The 21,732-nt window shown below is 42.8% G+C and overlaps 1 protein-coding gene across 1 annotated transcript in view; it reads right to left on the reverse strand.

Moving 5' to 3' along the window:
* Window positions 1-13,422: 13,422 nt before the first annotated feature.
* LOC142489302 (ras GTPase-activating protein 4-like) overlaps window positions 13,423-21,732 on the reverse strand; it is a 226,729-nt gene continuing 218,419 nt past the window's right edge. Inside the window, exons 20-22 of the mRNA XM_075589825.1 lie at window positions 18,161-18,281; window positions 15,478-15,536; window positions 13,423-13,693 (exon numbers count right to left, since the gene is read on the reverse strand). Of these exons, the coding sequence (XP_075445940.1) occupies window positions 13,566-13,693; window positions 15,478-15,536; window positions 18,161-18,281 (308 nt within the window). The 3' untranslated portion in view covers window positions 13,423-13,565. The remainder of the gene's footprint in view (window positions 13,694-15,477; window positions 15,537-18,160; window positions 18,282-21,732) is intronic.

The following is a 21,732-nucleotide window of genomic DNA, read 5'->3' on the forward strand; positions in this document are numbered from 1 at the left end:
GGTGAAACCGAATATTAAAATTTTCTGCAGAAATATGATGTACAGTGAAATCCATCATCTTCAAAGCAATTGTCTGATTATTAGGTGTTTTTTTTTTCCCCCACCTTTAAAAAAGTGAGGTTTTTAGTGCAGCATAAATAATTAGCGTTTCTTATTACCCTGGTTATGAGGTAAATAACCTGGCCATTTTCAATCGCAGTATTCCACCCTCCTTTTTCCATTGCATACAGACAAGAAGCTCTGTTATTTAGACATTAGAAATGGTGAGAGCTCTAAGTAAAATATTCTATGAAATTCATTTTCTGAGAAGAAAACATGTCATTTTGATGAGCTATAAATGACACTGAAGTCATTATACAAGTTATATTCTAAAGTACACTTTCTTCAAAGTGTGTTTTAATAGATGCACCTCCTGTAGCTTCTAAAATACGTCTTAGCACATTTTTGATGCTCTGGTTTTTAAGGCAGTCTGTAAAGAGCAATATGCTTATTTTTGTTACCCGATTACATTTTAAGCAAGCTTCATTGATGCGAAAGTGACACACACATGTATTCTTTTGATTTTCATAAATGCATGATCCTTTTCATACTGCTGTATGTGGGGGAAACGATTCATTTTTATTAAGTTGACTTTACAAGTACATTTGGAAGAGCACTGCAAAAGCTCTAGGCTAAATTTAGAGCTTCCAATAATCACACACCATAAAACGAATCCCATTTACATTGTGTGTTTTTAATTAGCAAATTCGTTTTTAACAAACTCAAGATATAAGAAAAAAGCAAATAGTAAAAAATTAACTCAATATATGCATTGGATTAAAATACCTGTTTGAGGAGGCGCATGCGTGATGGCAAGGAGCATGGTCGCATAGGTTAGGAGCTCCGTGCCTCGCTTTGCTGAAAACGATAGCTGAAACCTAATAAAAGCACCCATTCAACTGCCAGTTTCAATAAATAAAGCACCCACGGTCCCAGGATGTCCAGAAAGAAAGGATTGCCGGAGTACTTCGGCCGTGCAGGGGCGAGTGGAGCGGGAGGGGAAATGGCACCGCATTCAAATGCCGGGTCGGAGACAGAGCCTGACGGCGAAGGAGATGAGCGGGACAAACTATACGCCAACCTTAAGACACTATTCCAGGCAGAGATTAAAGACCTGAAGAAAGAGGTGTCCGGATTGGTGGAAAGGACAAATACCCTGGAGAACAAAATGGACCAATCGATCAGAGCAATCAAGAGGCAGGATCGGAAATACACGGGCCTGCAAGAACAATTAAATGAATTGCGGGAGCACCAAGAGGATTCGGAGAACAGGGACAGGCATAATAACCTCCGGATCAGAGGAGTCCCTGAATCTGTCCTGGACTGCGACGAGTTCATTACAAAATGGCTGGAGGCTCTGCTCCCGGATACCCCAAAAGATCACCTGGTGATGGATAGGTGCCACAGAGCCCTAAGAGCCAAACCGCTCCTGAACGAACAGCCATGGGATATTGTGCTCCGGTTGCACCATTACTGCACAAAGGAGGCTGTCCTACACAAAACCAGACCCCTCCCTGTGGTGGAACACGAGGGCACGAGGATGTCCATCTTCCAGGACTTGTCCCCGGTGACGTTGGCCCGCCGCAGATCCCTGCTACCAATAACGAAAACCCTGAGAGAGAAGGGGGTAAGGTACAGGTGGACCTTCCCCTTTGGCCTGCAGGTAGCAAGAGGCGGCAAAGCGTACACATTAAGGGAGCCGGATGAGGGGCCAGCCTTCCTTCACAAGTTGGGCCTGGGAGAAGCCCCTACGGCCGCGGTCCCAGCTAGCCCGCTCCCTGAGCCCATGTGGGAGCAGCGTACGAGGTCCCCCAGGGAGCAGAGGGACACAGAATAATCTAAAAATCCCCTCAAATCAAAGTTGTGGCATTCATTGAAAGACTTAAGTTAAGTTGCCAGAAAAAGTACCCCCAGGCCCCGGTGGAACAGTGCCACAGGCAGGCTCCCACCCCCTGTAAGGAGAGGATCGTGCCCCACACCTCAGAAGTAGATGGTCCACGGAAGCGGGCCACAGCAGTCACCAGACGCTAAAGTTGAAAAAGCTATTAATAAACTTTCGGCCTACCTTCTTCATGGAAGCACCCCCACACACAAGATGGCGAAGATACCTGCGTTGGTGGGAATCCATGGTGAGGCGCAGGAGCCGGATGGGAGCGAAGAGCGGGAAGCAGGAGCAGGCGCCCGCACCTCCGCACTGGTGAGAAGCGTGATCCAAAATGGCGGCTACCCGGAAGCGCGTCACAGGTTGTAACCGGAAGGAGCAGCGCCATCTTGGAAGTGGCGCGGAGCCTGCCCCCGTCGTCGCAGACGGATGACGTCACCGACATGGACGGCGCTGGACGGAGGCCCCACGAGGTGGCTAAGAGGTGCCGGGCCGGCTTCCCCGGCGAAAAGAAGACACCTTACCAGGCGGAAGCGGGGTTTTTGAATTTTACAATGGGAAAACAAGCGGCACAGCGGCAGAGGCAGAAAGGAATAGAGGGCCGCTGCGCACAGGGATCTCGAGCATGAGGGAAAAGAAGGCAGGCGGACTAGCAAGAGGGTAGAGTATGTGAGTGAGGGATAAGTAGGAAGAGGAGGAGTACCGAAGGAGTATGTAAGGTAATAGAAAGACAGCAGAACAGAAAGTATGTGAGGAAGAGAGAAAGCAAGTAGTAAGGAAGTAGAAGGATATAAGCAAGTGTTAGAGAAAGAAGGAGAAAGGGAGGGGAGAGGGGGAAAGGAGCAGGCATAAAAGCAGGACAGTAGGTAAGGGGAGCAGAACGGATGGAGGTTAGAGTGGTGACTGGTAGAAGCGAGAAGGGGGAAGTGAGGGTAGGCTTAATAGGAAGTGGAAGGACACAGATAGAGAATGGAAGATACAAGGTCAGGGAGAGAAGGCGAGTTGTTGATTAGGTGCAAATAGGAAGTGAGAAAGGGACACGGGATGTTAAGCAGAGATGGAATTGAGGGAACCGTTAAGGGCAGTAGGAGGTAGGGGAGGGCGGACAGGAAGTGGAAATAGAAGGGTGGCAGTGAGTCCTGCAGTAGTTACAACATTGGAAAAATAAAAGGGAGTGGAGTGTGTTGGGTGCTGTGAAATTTGGGCTATGGGGGCAGCCACTAGTAGATAGTTAACAGTTAGGTTTCATTAATATAAATAAGGGACAAGCGAGGCAGGAGTGAGGGGAGGCGACCTGCTTCAAAATCCGCATGGGCCACGCACTAGGGGGCAGGAGGGTGGTTCTCCTGGGCCCTAGTGAAGCCCTTTGGGTCAAGACTCTGGGGGAGGGCGGCACCCACCCCAAGATACTCCCGGACTGCTGGAGAAGAGTTTGGATACCCAAAGGCGATGACCTCGTCGAGAAGGCGACCTCGCCAAGATGTCGAGAGTTAATATGTTATAGAACATGTTGTGTGTTGTTTTTGTACCCCCCGGTGTCCCCTTTTGTGTGTCCCCCCTTTTGTGTCTCCTTAGGTGAGAGAGAGATGTGCAGTGGTACAGGGAGGAGAGAAGGCTCCGGAGTTGGCCCAGCCGCACCAAACAGGAACAGATCATGGCAGACACGTCGACCCACATGCTTCAATGAGTAAGGAACTCAGGCTAATATCCCACAAAGTTAAAGGGTTTAACAGTCCGGCAAATCGTAGAGTCGCCTTTCGAGACTATAAACGTAAAGGGGCAGAAATTGTATTTCTGCAAGAAACACACTTCTCACAGGGCAACTGTCCCAAGTTCCTTGATAAAGACTATAAGACACACCTTCTGTCCTCCGCGAAAGTCAAAAAACGAGGGGTGGCCATATTAATCCATAAACGTATACCGTTTGTAACCGACGACATTTACGGATAGGGAGGGTAGATTCCTCATCGTGCGGGGAGCAATACAAGGATTCCCTATCACACTGGCAACAATATACGCCCCTAACGATACGGCCACAGACTTCTGTAACACATTCTTCGGGAAACTTAGCAAAGTGGCCAGAGGAAATATTATCGTAGCAGGAGACCTGAACAGGGCACTACATGAGGACCTTGACAGATGTTCGACCACTAACGCATCACATAGACCTGATGTACTAATAATTAAAAAGGGTTTAAGAGACTGCCAACTACTCGACATATGGAGGGAACAACATCAGGGAATGAGGGAGTATACCTTCTACTCACACCCACACAACAGCTATAGCAGGATTGATTACTTCCTTGTATCCAATAGAATGGTCCCCGGGGTCTCTCGCTCCGAGATCCATGATATTTCATGGTCTGACCAAGCATCTATTGAGCTGCGGTGCACACTAATCCCACTAGACAGACCTAGAGCGAACTGGAAATTAAATGAGATCTTGTTGAAAATCCCAGCCTTACAGGCGGAAATTGGGGATAAGCTCAAACAATACTTCGAGGAGAATGAGGGGAGTGTGGCAACACACTCCACGCTGTGGGAGGCCATAAGGCTACCCTCAGGGGGGTAATAATGAATCTGGCCGCTAAAAGGAAAAGGGAAAGAGGAAAAAATCCAAAAGCTAGAAGTGCAACTAGCGGAGCTTTCCTCCCTACACAAAGTAAATAAGAGTGCCCACACGTTGAATCAAGTATTAGACACCAAAACCAGTCTTAACCTCCTCCTTTCCGCCCAGGCTGAGAAGGAGATGGCATGGTCTTAGCGGAAATTTTATGAAAAAGCAAACAAGCCTGACACACTACTTGCCAATAAGCTAAAAAATCAGCTTCCAAATTATCACATTCACGCAATCCGAAACCATGAGGGTGACCTTACCTCCATTCCTGGGAAAATTGTAGGGGAATTAAAAAAATACTATGAAACATTATATAATGGAGATAAGGTGACCCACAATCTGAAAACAAGAGAGTCGTTAAAGACATTCTTAAAAGAGGCAAACCTACCAACCTTGGAGAGAAGCGACAAGGAGACACTCCAGTCGGACTTCTTGATGGAGGAACTTTCTGGGGTCATCAAGGCACTAAAACCTGCTAAAGCCCCAGGACCGGATGGCTTTTCAAACTTATATTACAAAAAATATATTAAAATACTAGCCCCCCACATGTTAAAGTTATTCAACGAAATTCTAGCAGGGGCCTCATTCCCAGCACAAATGCTCCAAGCCTCAATCTCTGTTATCCACAAACCCGGAAAGGACCCGGCAGACTGTAAGAGCTACTGGCCCATTTCACTGATTAACTCGGACATTAAAATTTACTCTAAACTTATAGCCAACAGGGTGGGTAGAGTTCTTCCCGGGTTAATACACACGGATCAGGTAGTGTTTATCGGAGGCAGGCAAGCGGCAGATAACACCAGGAGAATTATTGACCTGATGGATCTGGCCCAAAAGAAATAAATACACTCCATGGTGTTAAGTCTGGACGCTTAGAAAGCCTTCGATAGGATAGACTGGCCCTACCTAACAGAAACATTGAGGGTGTTTGGCTTTGAGGGACGCCTCCTGCAGGCCATCCTAGCGCTGTACAAGAACCCTACAGCAAGGGTGAGATACCAAGGTTTCCCCTCAGAACAATTCGAAATCAAAAGCGGAACGAGGCAGGGGTGCCCACTGTCGCCATTGCTGTTCGCCTTATGCATAGAACCCTTAGCGGCACACATTAGAAATAACCCAGATATCTCTGGTATCCCAGTAGGAGACCAAATGCACAAAGCCGCTTTATACACTGACGATGTCATTCTTACATTAGCCAAACCTCTCACATCTCTCCCAAACGTATTCAATATCCTGGGTAAATTTAACCAAATCTCAGGGTTTAAGATCAATCAGTCTAAATCTGAAGCCCTCAATATCAATTTACCAAAAGAAGTTGAAAAGCTGATTGACCTCAATTTTAATTTCAAATGGCAACCTTCCGCTATCAAATATTTAGGGGTTTATCTCACGAGGGATTACAAAACATTATATAAAGCTAATTTTCCCAGGGTCATTAAGACACTGGGGGAGGATCTCAGGACCTGGATGAAGGGGAGTATTTCATGGATTGGGAGGATACATAGCGTGAAAATGAACCTCCTCCCAAAGATGTTATATCTTTTCCAGAGTCTCCCTATCCCTTTGGTACAGGCGGACATCCTCTCCCTACAGTCACAAATAATGAAATTTATTTGGAATAAGAAAAACCCAAGAATCTCTAAGGGAATTTTAAAATGTCCCACCATAAGTGGAGGTTTAGCGGTGCCTTGCTTGCAGGCTTACTACAAAGCAGCCCAATTAGGGCAGATTCTCCAATGGCACACTGACCCAAACTTGCGGAGATGGGTAGAGTTGGAGAGGAACTGTTGTGCACCGATTGAAATCAGAAACTTAATCTGGCTACCCAAAGGAGGGGTACGCAAGATGGAAATGCCGCTGCAGACCATGGTCAATTCATTGAGTTTGGGAGGCCACGAAATTTAGATGTCAGCTGACTACTAGAACGTCATTGATGACGCCAATTGTGGGCAATCCAGACTTCGCTCCGGGCCTGAATAGCAAAAATTTCTTTATTTGGACGCAAAAGGGGATAACCCGTTTTAAAGATCTGGAGGGCATAACGACCATACAAACCTTTGAACAAATTAAATCCTCTAACAATATCCCAAACAGCGAATTCTTTAGGTTCCTCCAGATCAGAGATTTCTATAATAAAACGCCAATTAGACCGGCACGAACGAATTTTGAGCAGCTGTGTTCTAGAGATACGGACACAAGGAGACTTACATCTAGAATGTACAGGGAAGTGATCTGCCCGACGACGCCCAATGAAAACAGACTGTGCTACATGAGACGCTGGTAAGAGGACTTAGGGGAGACATTAGAGGACGAAGAGTGGGACAGAATTATTCAGGCAGCTGCAAAAAGTTAAATCTGCACCACATTAAAGGAGAACGCATATAAAGTCCTTATGCGGTGGTATTACACTCCAACCCGCTTAGCTAAATTTGTGAGAGGCTACTCCCCTCTTTGTCCTAAACAATGTGGGGAGGAAGCGGATCTGCGACACATGCTGTGGTCTTGCGCAAAGGTGGCACCTATTTGGGAACAGATTAGAGATTGGATTCAGTGGATTCTCGGTTTGGAGATCCCCCTGGACCCGTGGGTGTTCATTTTGGGCAGGCGGATCCGGGGTCTGTCAAATGCAGCGCATAAATTGATTGCGCATTTTGCAACAGCCACTAGATGCGAGATCGCAGCATTATGGAAGCAACAAGAAATCCCAATTATCCCTAAGATCAGAAACAGGATTTGGCATGTCTGCAGGATGGAACAATTAACAAGTCTGGTTAATGACTCCGGCACAAACTACCTAAAAGTCTGGGCACCACGGTTGGCCCAGTTAAACATCCCATGGGTGGAGGCCACCACGATTTTGCACTAATAGACACAGATGCGTTCTCCTTTAAGGGTCGGACAGGCGACGTGACGTAGAGACCTACTGATAGAAGACAGCCCCACAAGTTTAGGTCAAAACGGAGGATACAATAGAAAGTCCCGCCCCAGAAAGCCAACCCAGTCGGCACCTGTCAAGGCGGCATACGGACAGCCACGAAGCAAGAAGCCTGAGGCACTCTCCTTTCTCCCCCCCCCCCCCCTCTTTTCCCACCCTCCCCCCTCACCCCAGTTCCCTCGTCTGGTTCGTCTTGTCTTATCTGTGATGTCGTCTGTAGAGGAATGCTAGCACTGATCATAATGGTGTTTGTTTATAATTGGAAGTGATACAACAGGCGGTGACACAATGTTTGCACTTGTAATTTCCAATAAAAAATTTAAGTTGAAAAAAAAAAAATACCTGTTTGAAACTTGTGTTTTTTTTCAAAGAGCAGATACCGAATAAAATAAAGAGAAATAACTAGTAGCCAAGTTAGCCAAATACACAATGGAATATGAAGGCAGTTGAGTGACATGAGATGTTTCTCAAAGTAGATTTAGGCTGAGGACATGCTGGGCGCGTGCGTGTGACAGAGCGTTTGGCGTCATGCATGCTGGAGCGATCCCATGCCTGTGGAGGTGGATGAGACGCGAATGGGAGGCATGCCTGTGACATCACGTGAGCGGTTCACTCTCATTGGCTGAACCGCTCACGTGACCTGGACATCACGTGACAAAATCAGTCGCGCGCGTGCACTCTATGGCCGTCCTTCATTGAGGTACAACCATTTGTTTGCATCGCACGCGCTGTCGCTCTCACCACGGCCGCAGCCTTAGTTGTATTTAAGCCTCAGCAAGCAGTTAGGATTAATAGTACAGCTCTGTCTTCGTGTGATGAAGACTGGCACCTCCCGGTTCTAGAGAAAGGAATCTTATTCCGGGCGTAATACTTATATAGGGTTACCATATGTCCGTATTTTCGCAGGCATGTCTGTTTTTTTAAATTTTAAAGTCGCCGCCCGAGAGGACTTTTTAAATAACTAAAAATGTCCAGGATTTCTGGCCATGCATGCGCTGTCTGCTTTCGTTCGCACATGCGTGGTCAGTGTTCACCGCTCGCACATGTGTAGTTTGCGCATGCATGAGCAGTCAACGTCGACCGCGCGAATGAAAGCCGGCGCATGCGCAATGAGTGTTCCTGCTTGGTGTCGTCGTTTTTTTTTTTTTTTTTTTGAGTGGTGAATTATGGTAATGCTAACTTATAATTTATTTTTTCTTAAAGCTCTCGCACTACATCATTCTTATGTTCTAACATTCTTTGCGCCTGCTCCAATACCGCCCATCTGTAACTGTTTCTTCTTTGTTTAATGTTCTCTTTTGCTGGGCCTAGCTGTGGTTGATGTATGGGCTGAATCTCTGTTCTCTCCTGTGGCAATGTCCGCTGAACAGATCGACTTTGCTATTTCATGCTGCCTTGAAACATTAACCCATCCTTTTCTTGTTCACACTGGCCAAATATTCAAATAAGTTTTCTCTTCTTACCCAGAATCCTCTTAGGGCAAAGTCCAGGGGTTTCAAGTCCAATAGATATAATGCAATAACATCCTACTTCATAAAATTCTTGAAGCTGTTAAACTTTATTTAACCCTTCCATTTACTTGTACTTGAGGAGCCTCACTAATCACACAGGTCTAATTTAGAATATCTATCTGGTAAATCTTGCTTCTAGGAGTATCTTATCTTATGCTTGAATTTTTTGGAAATAGGTTTTGATATATGAGAAGATTATAACACTGTACACTGACTTTAGAAGGCACAATGTGTCCCTGCCCTGAAGAGTCTGATTCAAACTGAGTTTTCTTGGTTGTAAGATACATCATATTCTTTAATGATGTTTGTGGTTTTAATTGGCGTATCTTTGAGAGCTATGAAGATTCATATTAGCTTTAGAACTGCTTTGCCAGGGAAGGTTGGCTTATTTTAATTCCATAATCCTATTCATTACTGCCTGTATAATGCTCTTTTAAAAAAAAAAGTGTAGTTGTTGGTCATTGTGGTCATTTTACTCTTCTATACCACAAAAGACAGGTGTGCCCAATGCTACATCCAATTGACAAAACATATATAGTAATAAGTATAAAGTTAAGTACTTCAATAATAATAGTTTCTTGGTCATTTTAGTTAAACCCTTTGGCCAACGCGTCATAAGCCTGCATTCCAACATCGAGGTATAACCAAATTTGCAGGTCCTAACACTACACTGTGAACCTTCCCTTTTACTTTTGTATGAGGGGGAACAACCATAGTAGGTTCCGTCCATACAGCAAAATGAGAAAACTTCCCAAGTTAAAAAGGTGGGGAGGGGTGAGCTCTGGGAGGAGGGGCCACTTACCTCCAAACAACTGTTACCAGTTAGAAATTGAATTAACACACACATTCCCAGCAAGCTCAAACTTCAACACCCACCACATCACATAGAAGGAATCCCTGGGATGGAGCTGATTGACGTCCAGTGTGACCCTTAAATATGATTTTCAATTTGACCACAAATGGTAGTAAAATATAGTGTACATATTGGGACATGCTGGATGTCATCGACTCCACCCCCGAGACTGGGTCTCCCTGGCGGTTGTTCAACATTCTTATGTAGTTTGGGTATGTGATAAAATACAGGTGTTCTAGGATATCTATTGTAAAGGAAATTAAATTCAGATTTTTTTTTAATCACACCTGCAGATTGTGCTTTTAATAAAAGGCTCTTGAACACCACCTGATAATTTTCCATCGGATCCAGCTTTAATATGACATGACGATCTGTCCCCCAAAAGGCGGCTTTCTTAATAAACATTGGGGTATCATGTTAAATGATCCAATCTTTGGTTCTAAATTACCACCTAGAGTACCTATTGTTTTTCAGAAAGCAAGGAATATTAAAACACTAATAGTGCCTAGTAGACTAAAAACCTCTTAAAGATAATACAATAATTGGTAAACCTAAGAATGGTAATTTCCCCTGTGGGAGAACGAGATGTTTAACATTTAAACATCTAAATAGAGTAGATAAAATCAATTAATACTCAAATGGATCAGTACATCAAGTATAGGGCCACATTAATTGTTTATCCACATTTAAAATGTATGCAATCGTGTGTCCGTGCGGCATTCAATATGTGGGGAGGACAGTGCGTACTTAAAGTACGCGCTTCCTGGAACATCGTCGGAATGTAATACACAGGTTACAAACACATAGCTTATCCCGACATTACATGGTAAAACATCATAAAGATCCAAACTCGGCAAAGGTAATGGGAATTGAAGCCATTGCACCCACTCTGTTGAGTGGAGCTAGGCACAATAAATGTAAATCTAAGAGAGACCTATTGGATTTATGTATTAAATACATTGAGTCCAATGGTTGTATAGACATTAGCACCGTTGTATAAATGTATCTCCTCCTCCTGTCTATATATTTGGTATAGAGATCTGGTTTGAATATGCTTGACATGTTCCCCCCCTGAATTCTGTTCTCGAAGGGTTCCTGGCTGGAGTTGCAAAATCAGATCACAGCACACAACAGTACACAAAATTAATAATTGTTTAAGCTATATACAATAGTTTTTTGTATTCACTAATCTACACATATGATGGTATATTCACAAATGTATTTTTTATATAATCAGATCACAGCACATAATAGTACACAAAAATAGTCATTGTTTAAGCTAAATTAATAGTTTTTTTAGTATTCACTAATATATTATATATGACGTTATATTCACAAATGTAATTTTTAGTGTTATTCTATATTAAAACACATTTATTTAGTATTAATATTCACAATTTCAATACATTATAGGGGATTAGATCACTATATGATTAATCAATATAGTTGGTGGTAACAATTAATCACTTTTGGGGATAATAATTATTATTTGAGTTTTTACATAATAAACGATAAAGAATTGTGTTCATGTGATTGCGGTACTACATAAAATGGTCAGATTTTGGATAATTGCCTAATCCCCAAGTGGTGGCCAGGTCTGTTCTCTTTGTTTTTTCTTTAATTTAATATTAAAAATGATAAATAGAATATGTTCATGGATCTTATGGATAGTTTCTTTCATTCTCCTCAGTTCACTCTCCATCTCTGAGGGATATTGTATGAACTAGAATCATTGGAATTCTCTTAAGAATGATCTAATATAGGTTATCCGTATAACTTCACTATGATAATGGATTATTTTATATATGAACATTTTAATAGCCATATGCGATTTGGTAGATATCCAAAACCTATCCAAAGTTTAATAGGTTAGAAAGTTGCCATCCTATGGATGGAATTGTGACTACAATTATTGCTGTTTATAATATCCTTTTATATGCATTATGGCAATTGTTCAGAAGATCAAACATCATTCTATGCTGTCCTCTATATAAGCCAAATAATATAGCGGTTTTCTTCCATCTCTTTCTGGGTATAAAATTGATTTGATCAAGTGTTCATAACTTTTATAGCATGGTGGTCAAATCTGTGCAAATGATTGATTGTTATGCTTGTTGAAAATGATTTCATTATATCACTTTCTGTTCCTTTATCTAGAGTACATATGTGAATTGTAGGGATTTACAATAATATGCACACAGGTGTTGACTAAGTAGGTCTCCCCTGATTGGATTCTGGTGCTACATATACCATGCATGCGTAACCAGAACCCATCCCCTGATGAAATCAGTTTATTTGAAGAAACGCGTAGGGTCACGTGCTGCTGTGAGAGGCGGTGTGTAAAGGACTCTGCACTACTACTCTGGAGAAGGTGTTGATACTCTGCCCTGAGGATTGGAAACTTTCTCTATCGAACGCTGTCAACTGACTGCTAGTTGCCGGAGGACTAACGAGCAACACGAATTGGGAGGATTCGTGAGGAGGTGATCCCGCGACTGACCACGCAGAACAGATCGAGCAGTGCAGCGTCCCAGGGACATGTTGGAGCAGGAGTAATCTCATAACACGCTTGAAAACTTCGGATGTATGTGAGTTTTAACTTGTTGTTCAAGATCATTAAATTTTAGTCACTGGTATCACGCTAGGATCAGGCGCTTTTTCTTCTTTCTCTATTTGTGTGTGTGTGTGTGTGTGTATATATATATATATATTGTGGGGTTTGAGCTTGCTGGGAATGTGTGTGTTCATTCTACTCTTGGTCTTAAGATTTAAAAGTGCGTTGCATCCATTTTGCCCTTTATGGTTATACTGAGAAATGGGGGAAGTTACTGAACACACACGGCAGGATATTTAAAGTTCTACATGTTATGTTGTAATTTGTCTCCCTGATAAAAAAAAATCTTCTGAGCTGACATTGATCTTCTCTCCTTCACCCCAATATTTCTAAGAAGAAAATGGCGCATTTTCAGCTGCCGTGCAATTTAAAAAAATAAGCAAAATGTTAATTCGTGAGATATGACAAGAATGCAGTTTTGCAATAGAAAGGTGTAATCCAGAATAGCCCACCACTTTATCTGCTGTAGCTCATGTTTCCTGAAATGATTTATTTTAGCTTACTGTGTAAATATTACATAATTTGATACAAGTGGACCACCCAGCATTGTCACCGGGGGCCACTTTCATTCAGCCCAGGGTCACTGGCTACTTCAGGGAGCTGAATTGAGTAGACAAACTTCAAAACATGAGCTACTTTACAATTGGAAGCAACTTGCTCACGTAAGAACAGCAAAGAATACACCACTTTGATGATGGGCCCTAAAGTACCTCTAGATTAGTTGTATGTATGTAGCCTCTGGTCTTTCCTATCACTGATTAAAGCCAGAAGATTGGTTTGTGACATGCTTTTCAGACTATATGTCTCTAATTTTGTGCATATACATGCACCACTATGGTAGTCCTCCACAGGAATATTAACACTGAGGTGGTCCGCTAGATTGCTCGAAGAAAAAGTTTAAGAACTATTTTCCTTGCCATTGTGGCAAAATTTTGGATTCTGGAGAGAAATTTTGCAATTCATGAAGACAATTTTGGTTAAATATTTTTAATTGCAAATGTAGTATATTTTTGGCAGTGTAAGGTGCTATTGACTAATAAAAGATCTGCGGCACTAGTACATTTAACATGGTCCAATAATATTACTTATTCCTACGGGGATGCTGACTTTTAATCTACAGTTCGAGTAAGTACTTTTTTTCTTGATCAGCTGAAGTTGGGGAATTGGTAAGGAAAGAGTCATGAGCGGCTGTGAGATCTTGGAGGATCTGGAACAATTGTGCAGCGCTGTCTTTTTCAAGATCTAAAACAAAAATTAAACAAATTATGACATGCTTAAATAAAAGAATAGTGTAATGGTACAGTCCATGTTACTTGAGTAAAAATAAATAAATAATACATTTATGTCACTGTTTTTAACAACCTCCCGTGTGCTCCATAGTGATAATTTTCTTCTTTTAACATTTTAATGTCCCAGATATCTGCCTGTATGTGTAGCTGTCTGAATGTAACTGTTGCAGTTCTTTTTCATAGGAGAATAATGGTTTGTCAGCTAATTTAGGAAAGTGCTATAATATCAACACTAAGAAGAAAATGAAGAATATATTGAAGTGCTTTGCTTTTATATTCTCAAACTTTAAGTAATTTCAGCTCTAAGAGTCTTACCTCTGCATAGAATGGATGTGTAATTGTATTATTCAGCTGGAAATTATTTTAGATTTTCAATTTATCATAAAAGAAAAAACATCTTTATAATTTCGATTTGTAGAATTTAAAGCTGCGATTCCAGATGGTCTAGGATGTTTGGCCGCAACCAAAATGCAGCCGGGATATTTCACTGCGATGTCCACTCCCACACCTGACTGTCCACTGCGACAACTGCATGTTTAAATGTCCCGCGCAGGACTGCTACACTGCCTAGAAGTTCGCTTCGACCGCTCCATCTTTAAAAGTCCCAATAGATATTTAAAGATGTAGCGGCCTGTCCAGGGTGTGTAGCGGTCCCACGCGGTACATTTAAACATGCAGTTGTCGGAGCAGGCGGTCGGGACATGCAGTTGTCGGAGCAGGCGGTCGGGACATACAGTTGTCGGAGCAGGCGCTCGGGACATGCAATTGTCGGAGCAGGCGGTCCGGACATGCAGTTGTCGGAGCAGGCGGTCGAGACATGCAGTTGTCGGAGCAGGCGGTCGGGACATGCAGTTGTCGGAGCAGGCGGTCGGGACATGCAGTTGTCGGAGCAGGCGGTCGGGACATGCAGTGGTCGGAGCAGGCGGTCGGGACATGCAATTGTCGGAGCAGGCGGTCGGGACATGCAGTTGTCGGAGCAGGCGGTCGGGACATGCAGTTGTCGGAGCAGGCGGTCGGGACATGCAGTGGTCGGAGCAGGCGGTCGGGGCATGCAGTTGTCGGAGCAGGCGGTCGGGACATGCAGTTGTCGGAGCAGGCGGTCGGGACATGCAGTTGTCGGAGCAGGCGGTCGGGACATGCAATTGTCGGAGCAGGCGGTCGGGACATGCAGTTGTCGGAGCAGGCGGTCGGGACATGCAGTTGTCGGAGCAGGCGGTCGGGACATGCAGTTGTCGGAGCAGGCGGTCGGGACATGCAGTTGTCGGAGCAGGCGGTCGGGACATGCAGTTGTCGGAGCAGGCGGTCGGGACATGCAGTTGTCGGAGCAGGCGCTCGGGACATGCAGTTGTCGGAGCAGGCGGTCGGGACATGCAGTTGTCGGAGCAGGCGGTCGGGACATGCAGTTGTCGGAGCAGGCGGTCGGGACATGCAGTGGTCGGCGTGGCAAGCTTGGCTTGCTGGGTCGGGTGCAGGAGCGGACATCGCAGTGAATTGTCCCGCGGCAAGCAGACATGCGGCGAAGTGTCCCAGCGGCGGTTTGGTCGCGGCCAAACACCATGAGTTTAACTCCTATAACTTTAGGATCGTGTCTTCTGGGCATGTCTTTTTCCATATTTTGTTTGTGTTTAAAAATAAAGATTTAAAATATAAATAAATAAACAATTCTAGTCCCCGAGTTAACCATGGTAACATTAAGATTGCAGTGGGCTCTCTTTTACATATATTCACAAGTTATACCTGCATTAAGAAGAGTTTTGTCACAGTTATCCTGCTTTGCCAGTTCCAGGTATTTCTCCCTTTAGAAAACAAAACAAAACCGTTGACTTGTTATTTAAATGGCAGTATTGAGTTATTTAAGACATTTTCTTGATTGATTTCTAGATCTTATGGCACAATTGAACTGGTCCTGACATATTACAGACTTGTACGAGAGAGACGTTTCTCATCATATGAGGCAACGTACAAGTCCAGAGACCTCATGTTCAGTCATGATTTTGTGAAATGATGCAAAATGATTGTGTAGTGGAACTTGATACACTGTATATATGTACAGTTGTGTGAAAAAGAAAGTACACCCTCTTTGAATTCTATGGTTTTACATACTGCACCGACACACTTTATTCGAGCAAATACCCGGTATGTACCTGGCAGATACCTGGAATGCGCCACTCCTCACCTCTAACAAGCCCCGTTGCATTTGCCTTCCCAGCCTGGGTTCATGCCTGGCTGATGGGCGGCTGATCTGTTAAATGATAATGATTAGGATTTAATAGGCTGCGTGTCTACCAGATGGCATAAATTCATGAATTGTAATGCAGTATATATATATATACTGTGCAGTATTGCAGCCAGCGGGAATAAAATGCTTCAATCCCTGCTTGGAAAATAACTCAATGCACTCGGGCAGAAAACAGTCACAAACCTCAATACACCCGGGTATACCCGAATTCGTGGGACTAGCCAAGCTCGAATAAAGTGTGTCGCCAGTGTAACAGGACAATAACAATCATCTGTCCCTTTGCAGGTCTTAAAATTAGGTAAATACAACCTCAGATGAACAACACATGACATATTACCCCATGTCATGATTTATTTAACAAAAATAAAGCCAAAATGGGGAAGCTGTGTGTGAAAAACTAAGTACACCCTTACTGCTTCCGTAGGAATTAAGATGCTAAGTAGCAGACAGGTGCTGCTAATCAAATGCCCTTGATTAATTGATCATCAGCAAGTGTGACCACCTCTATAAAAGCCGAATTTTTAGCAATTTGCTGGTCTGGAGCATTCAGGTGTGTGTTAACACAATGCCAAGGAGGAAAGACATCAGCAATGATCTTAGAGAAGCAATTGTTGCTGCCCATCAATCTGGGAACGGATATAAGGCCATTTCCAAACAATTTAAAATCCATCATTCTAAAGTGAGAAAGATTATTCAAAAGTGGAAAACATTCAAGACAGTTGCCAATCTTTCCAGGAGTGGACGTCCCAGCAAATTCACCCTAAGGTCAGACCGTGCAATGCTCAGAGAAATTGCAAAAAACCCAAGAGTTGCATCTCAGACTCTACAGGCCTCAGTTAGCATGTTACATGTTAAAGTTCATGACAGTACAATTAGAAAAAGGCTGAACAAGTATGGTTTGTTTGGAAGGGTTGCCAGGAGAAAGCCTCTTCTCTCTAAAAAGAACATGGCAGCACAGCTTATGTTTGCAAATTTGCATCTGAACAAACCACAAGACTTCTGGAACAATGTCCTTTGGACAGACGAGACCAAAGGGGAGATGTTTGGCCATAATGCACAGCACTACGTTTGGCGAAAACCAAACACAGCATATCAGCACAAACACCACATACCAATTGTCAAGCACGGTGGTGGAGGGGTGATGATTTGGGCTTGTTTTGCAGCCACAGGACCTGGGAACCTTGCAGTCATTGAGTCAACCATGAAACTCCTCTGTATACCAAAGTATTCTAGAGTCAAATGTGAGGCCATCTGTCCAACAGTTAAAGCTTGGCCGAAATTGGGTCATGCAACAGGACAATGATCCCAAGCACACCAGCAAATCTACAGCAGAATGGCTGAAAAAGAAAAGAATCAAGCTGTTGCAATGGCCCAGTCAAAGTCCAGACCTCAACCTGATTGAAATGCTGTGGCTGGACCTTAAGAGAGCTGTGCATAAACAAATGCCCACAAACCTCAATGAACTGAAGCAACATTGTAAAGAGTGGGCCAAAATTCCTCTACAACGATGTGAGAGACTGATAAAGTCATACAGAAAATGATTACTTCAAGTTATTGCTGCTAAAGGTGGTTCTACAAGCTAATGAATTATAACGTATACTTAATTTTTCACACATGGCTTCTCCATTTTGGCTTTATGTTTGTTAAATAAATCATGACGGTGTAATATGTCATGTGTTGTTGTTCATCTGAGGATGTATTTACCTAATTTTAAGACCTGCTAAGGAACAGATGATTGTTATTATGTCCTGATATGTAAAACCATAGAATTCAAAGAGGGTGTACTTTCTTTTTCACACAACTGTAGCTGCTCCAATACTTTTTCCATTGATTTAAGAAAGGGTACTTGAAACAAATATTGGCAAGTCGGTAATTAATCCCTAATAATACTCCATTCAACAAGGAGTCTCTGTGTTTATCCCAATCAATGCTGGCACAATGTGTATTAAAAGTAGACATTACAGTAATAAACAACATTGCTGTCTCTTACTGGGAATTTTATACGTAGGTGAAAATACATTTAACATTTCTGCCAGAGTTGTAATAATGTTAAACAATGTTAAAAATTAAACAATGTTTTTCATCATTAATAGAAGCATATTTGTGCTCATACTTTATCTTATATAACACAATAGTACTGTCTTACATGGATGGTGAACTGACAGTCATAGGTGTACCTACTGCATTATTTCTCTCACTCCAAGTAGGTGTTTGAAAATTAGCTGAGCCTCCAAATCAGGATCCAGAAGATCATTCCATTCTTGTAAAGTGACTTCATGGCGGGTTTTGTCACAGCCTGCATCTGTATTAAGAGAAATTCAAGTTTTCATATTGTAAATCTAATCCTGATCAGGTTTGGAACCTCGAAAGCAAAGCATATCAAGTTTTCCACTTGGTTCGACACGAGGTTAGTTTACAAAATAAAACAAATTTGACTCTGTAAAAATATTTGCACCCAGATTGAAAACTGGTTGAAGGATTGACAACAGAGAGTTGTCATAAATGGAACTTTTTCAGGTTGGGTTAAAGTTGTGAGTGGAGAACCGCAGGGATCAGTACTGGAACCTCTGCTTTTTAACTTGTTTATTAATGACCTTGAGGTTGGCAGAGAGAGCAAAGTGTCCATATTTGCTAATGTTATTAAATTGTGTAAGGTAGTAGAATCAGAGCAGGATGTAATTTCTCTCAAGAAGGACTTAGGGAGACGAGAAACTTGGATAGGTAAATAGCAAATGAGGGTTAATACAGATAAATATAAGGTTATGCATTTGGGAAACAAGAATAAACAGGCGACTTACCAATTAAATGGGGATAAATTACGGGAATCCTTGATGGAGAACGATTTAAGAGTGCTTGTAGACAGCAGGCTTAGCAATATTGCCCACAGTCATATAGTAGTTGGAAAGGCAAACAAGATCTTATCTTGCATTAAACGGGCAATGGATGGAAGGGAAGTAAACATAATTATGCCCTTTTATAAAGCATTAGTAAGACCACACCTTGAATATGGAGTACAATTTTGGACACCACTCCTTAGAAAAGACATTATGGAACTAGAGAGAATGCAGAGAAGAGCCACCAAATTAATAAAGGGGTGGGTAATCTGATTTATGAGGAGAGGCTAGCAAAATTAGATTTGTTTAGATTAGAAAAGAGGCGTCTAAGAGGGGATATGATAACTATATACAAATATATTCGGGGACAATACAAGGAGCTTTCAAAAGAATTATTCATCCCAAGGGCAGTACAAAAGACATGGGGTCATCCCTTAAGGTTGAAAGAAAGCAGATTTCACCAGTCACAAAGGAAAGGGTTATTTACAGTAAGGGCAGTTCAAATGCGGAATTCATAACCATGGGGACTGTGATGGCAGATACAATAGATATGTTCAAAAAAAGGTTGGACATCTTTTTAGAAAGAAACGGTATTCAGGGATACACCAAATAAGTAAACATGGGAAGGATGTTGATCCAGGGTGTAATCTGATTTCCAATATTTGGTATTTATTTTTCCCCGTATGAGACATCATTGGATGATATTTCACTGAGGTGTTTTGTTTGCCTTCCTCTGGATTAATATACTGTAAGTAGGGCTGTTGGATAAAGTATCTGTTGTCTAAATTTAGCATAGGTTGAACTTGATGGACATATGTCTTTTTTTCAGCCTTATCTACTATTTAACTATGAAAACTATTTCTGGGATTTTGATGGTCAATTCAGTATCAAAGTGGTGACTAGTGGTGGTTGTCCAGGGACCCCATTTTGAGAACCACTGCATTTTTATGTATGTAACTTGGTATCTACAGTAGCATGTATGCAGACTAAGCAGCAGATCAATGGGGAATGGTGGCTTAAAACGGCCTGACTGAGCACTACGGCGGATATACAGTAGAATAAGCCCCATAATAGTAATTACAAGATGCATATTAATATATTATCCGCTTTACTGTACAAAGTCTAAATGGAAGTAGCGAGCTACCGTGTAGGCTAGATACCAATAGCGCCTTCATACTATTGCTGCTTAAGTTGTATCCAGTACATTATTTTAAAAATGTTATTTAAGGCAGAAACTAAAATCGTAATGGCAAACTCCTATTTGGCTATGCAGATTTCTAACAGTGTAATAAATTGGATGCACATTTAATGCTTTTGTGTGTATTAGCCCTACTTAATGTATACCTTTTTTACATGTGCTGAATACATAGGTTTAGGTTAATGGTACTGTACATCAAAGGTGCAATCCGCCTCGTAAACTTTTCCTCTTAATATTTTACAATGTGGTCTTCACCTATTTAGTATGTGTTAACTGCATTTAATAGTCCAATATTTGTAAGGCACCGAAAGTAGACAGTTTTCGAATCTGAATAGATTCCAGTAGCTGGAGCAGACGGTCAGGAAAACTGGTCTCGGAGTAGCATAGAACATGGTCACAATTGGCTGCAGTCAGGACAGGCAGTAAGCAGGAGCTTAGTAGCTTAGGTATGCTCAGGTAGGCATAGTACCAGAGAGCGAGGTTACAATCGGTCAGGGCAGGCAGTAAGAAAAATAGGTCAGAACACACCAGAGAGTAATGTACTCAATGTGTGTAATGATTTAAAGGAAACCAGGGGTGTGTGTCTATTAGACTAAATGCAGAGAGATGTAGCAGCTGACTAGCCAGGTAGATCTGCTCGGCAGTACACAGAAGCAGTGGAGCTGTGCATCAGCTGATTTAGGTCACTGGTTAAGGCTGCTGCTTATGAGTGCTGAGATAATTGGCTCACATCCCTTAGGACCTGACTGTAACCCCCTCCTCTTAAGACGTCTTCCAGTCTTTCCCGGGTAGGTCTTGTGAAAACCTTTTAGGCAACGTGGACTATGGATGTTAACCACTGGTTCCCAAGATCATTTCCCTGGATTATATCCCTTCCAGTCAGCAAAGTACTGAAGTTGTCCTTAATGTCTCCAGGAATCCAAAATACTGGCTACCACATACTTCTCTTCCCGTTGGATTTGAAGAGGGAATGGAGAAGGAGAGTTGCCTCCAGAAATAAATGTTTAAAAAATAGTTTAAACACAGAAATGTGAAAACATAATGTACAGTATATGTAGCTATTCTTGCAGATTGATACAGAAAGCTACTCGGTTTATGTATTTTTCAATAGGGCACAGGCCAATAAATTGCAGCATGACTTTGGTGAGTGGCTAGCGAAACCTTGTCCCCAATCTTGTATTGTGAGCTTCCTTGATGGTGTCGATTTGTAAGTCTCTTTTTAAGCCGCTTTCTCCCGCTGCTCTGTCTGCCTCTTCCCAGGCTGACCTCTCTCCTGCTGGTGTGAGCCAGAAGCTGGGTGCACCCGGAAGTCAGGCCCAGCTTTCGGTGGGAGAGAGAGAAAAGCGTTGTAAGAGGCAGGCAGAACAGCTGGGGAGAGCTGGAGCCCAGTGGTGGTAATTTTGTATTGGGGGGGGGCGGGTAATTGTATCTGGGGGGTGTAGTGGTGTTAGTATTTTGGGCGGGGGGATTGTGTGTGGGCAGGGGATCAGGGGTAAATGAGGGAGGAGAGGGGGATTGAGGGAGTGGGATTGAGTGAGAGGGGTAATTGAGTGATAGTGGGGGGAGAGTGAAGTGAGGGGGAGAGTAATTGAGAGAAAGGGGGGAGAGAGATAAAGGTGTGAAAGGGAAGTGTGCTCGCAAGGCTGTATAGACAGTAACTGGATGAGATAACACTTCTAACAAATTACTCTCTTTTTTGGGGGACAATTCCTCTAGTGATA

The sequence above is a fragment of the Ascaphus truei genome, chromosome 3, assembly GCF_040206685.1.
Source record: "Ascaphus truei isolate aAscTru1 chromosome 3, aAscTru1.hap1, whole genome shotgun sequence".
NCBI lineage: Eukaryota > Metazoa > Chordata > Amphibia > Anura > Ascaphidae > Ascaphus > Ascaphus truei.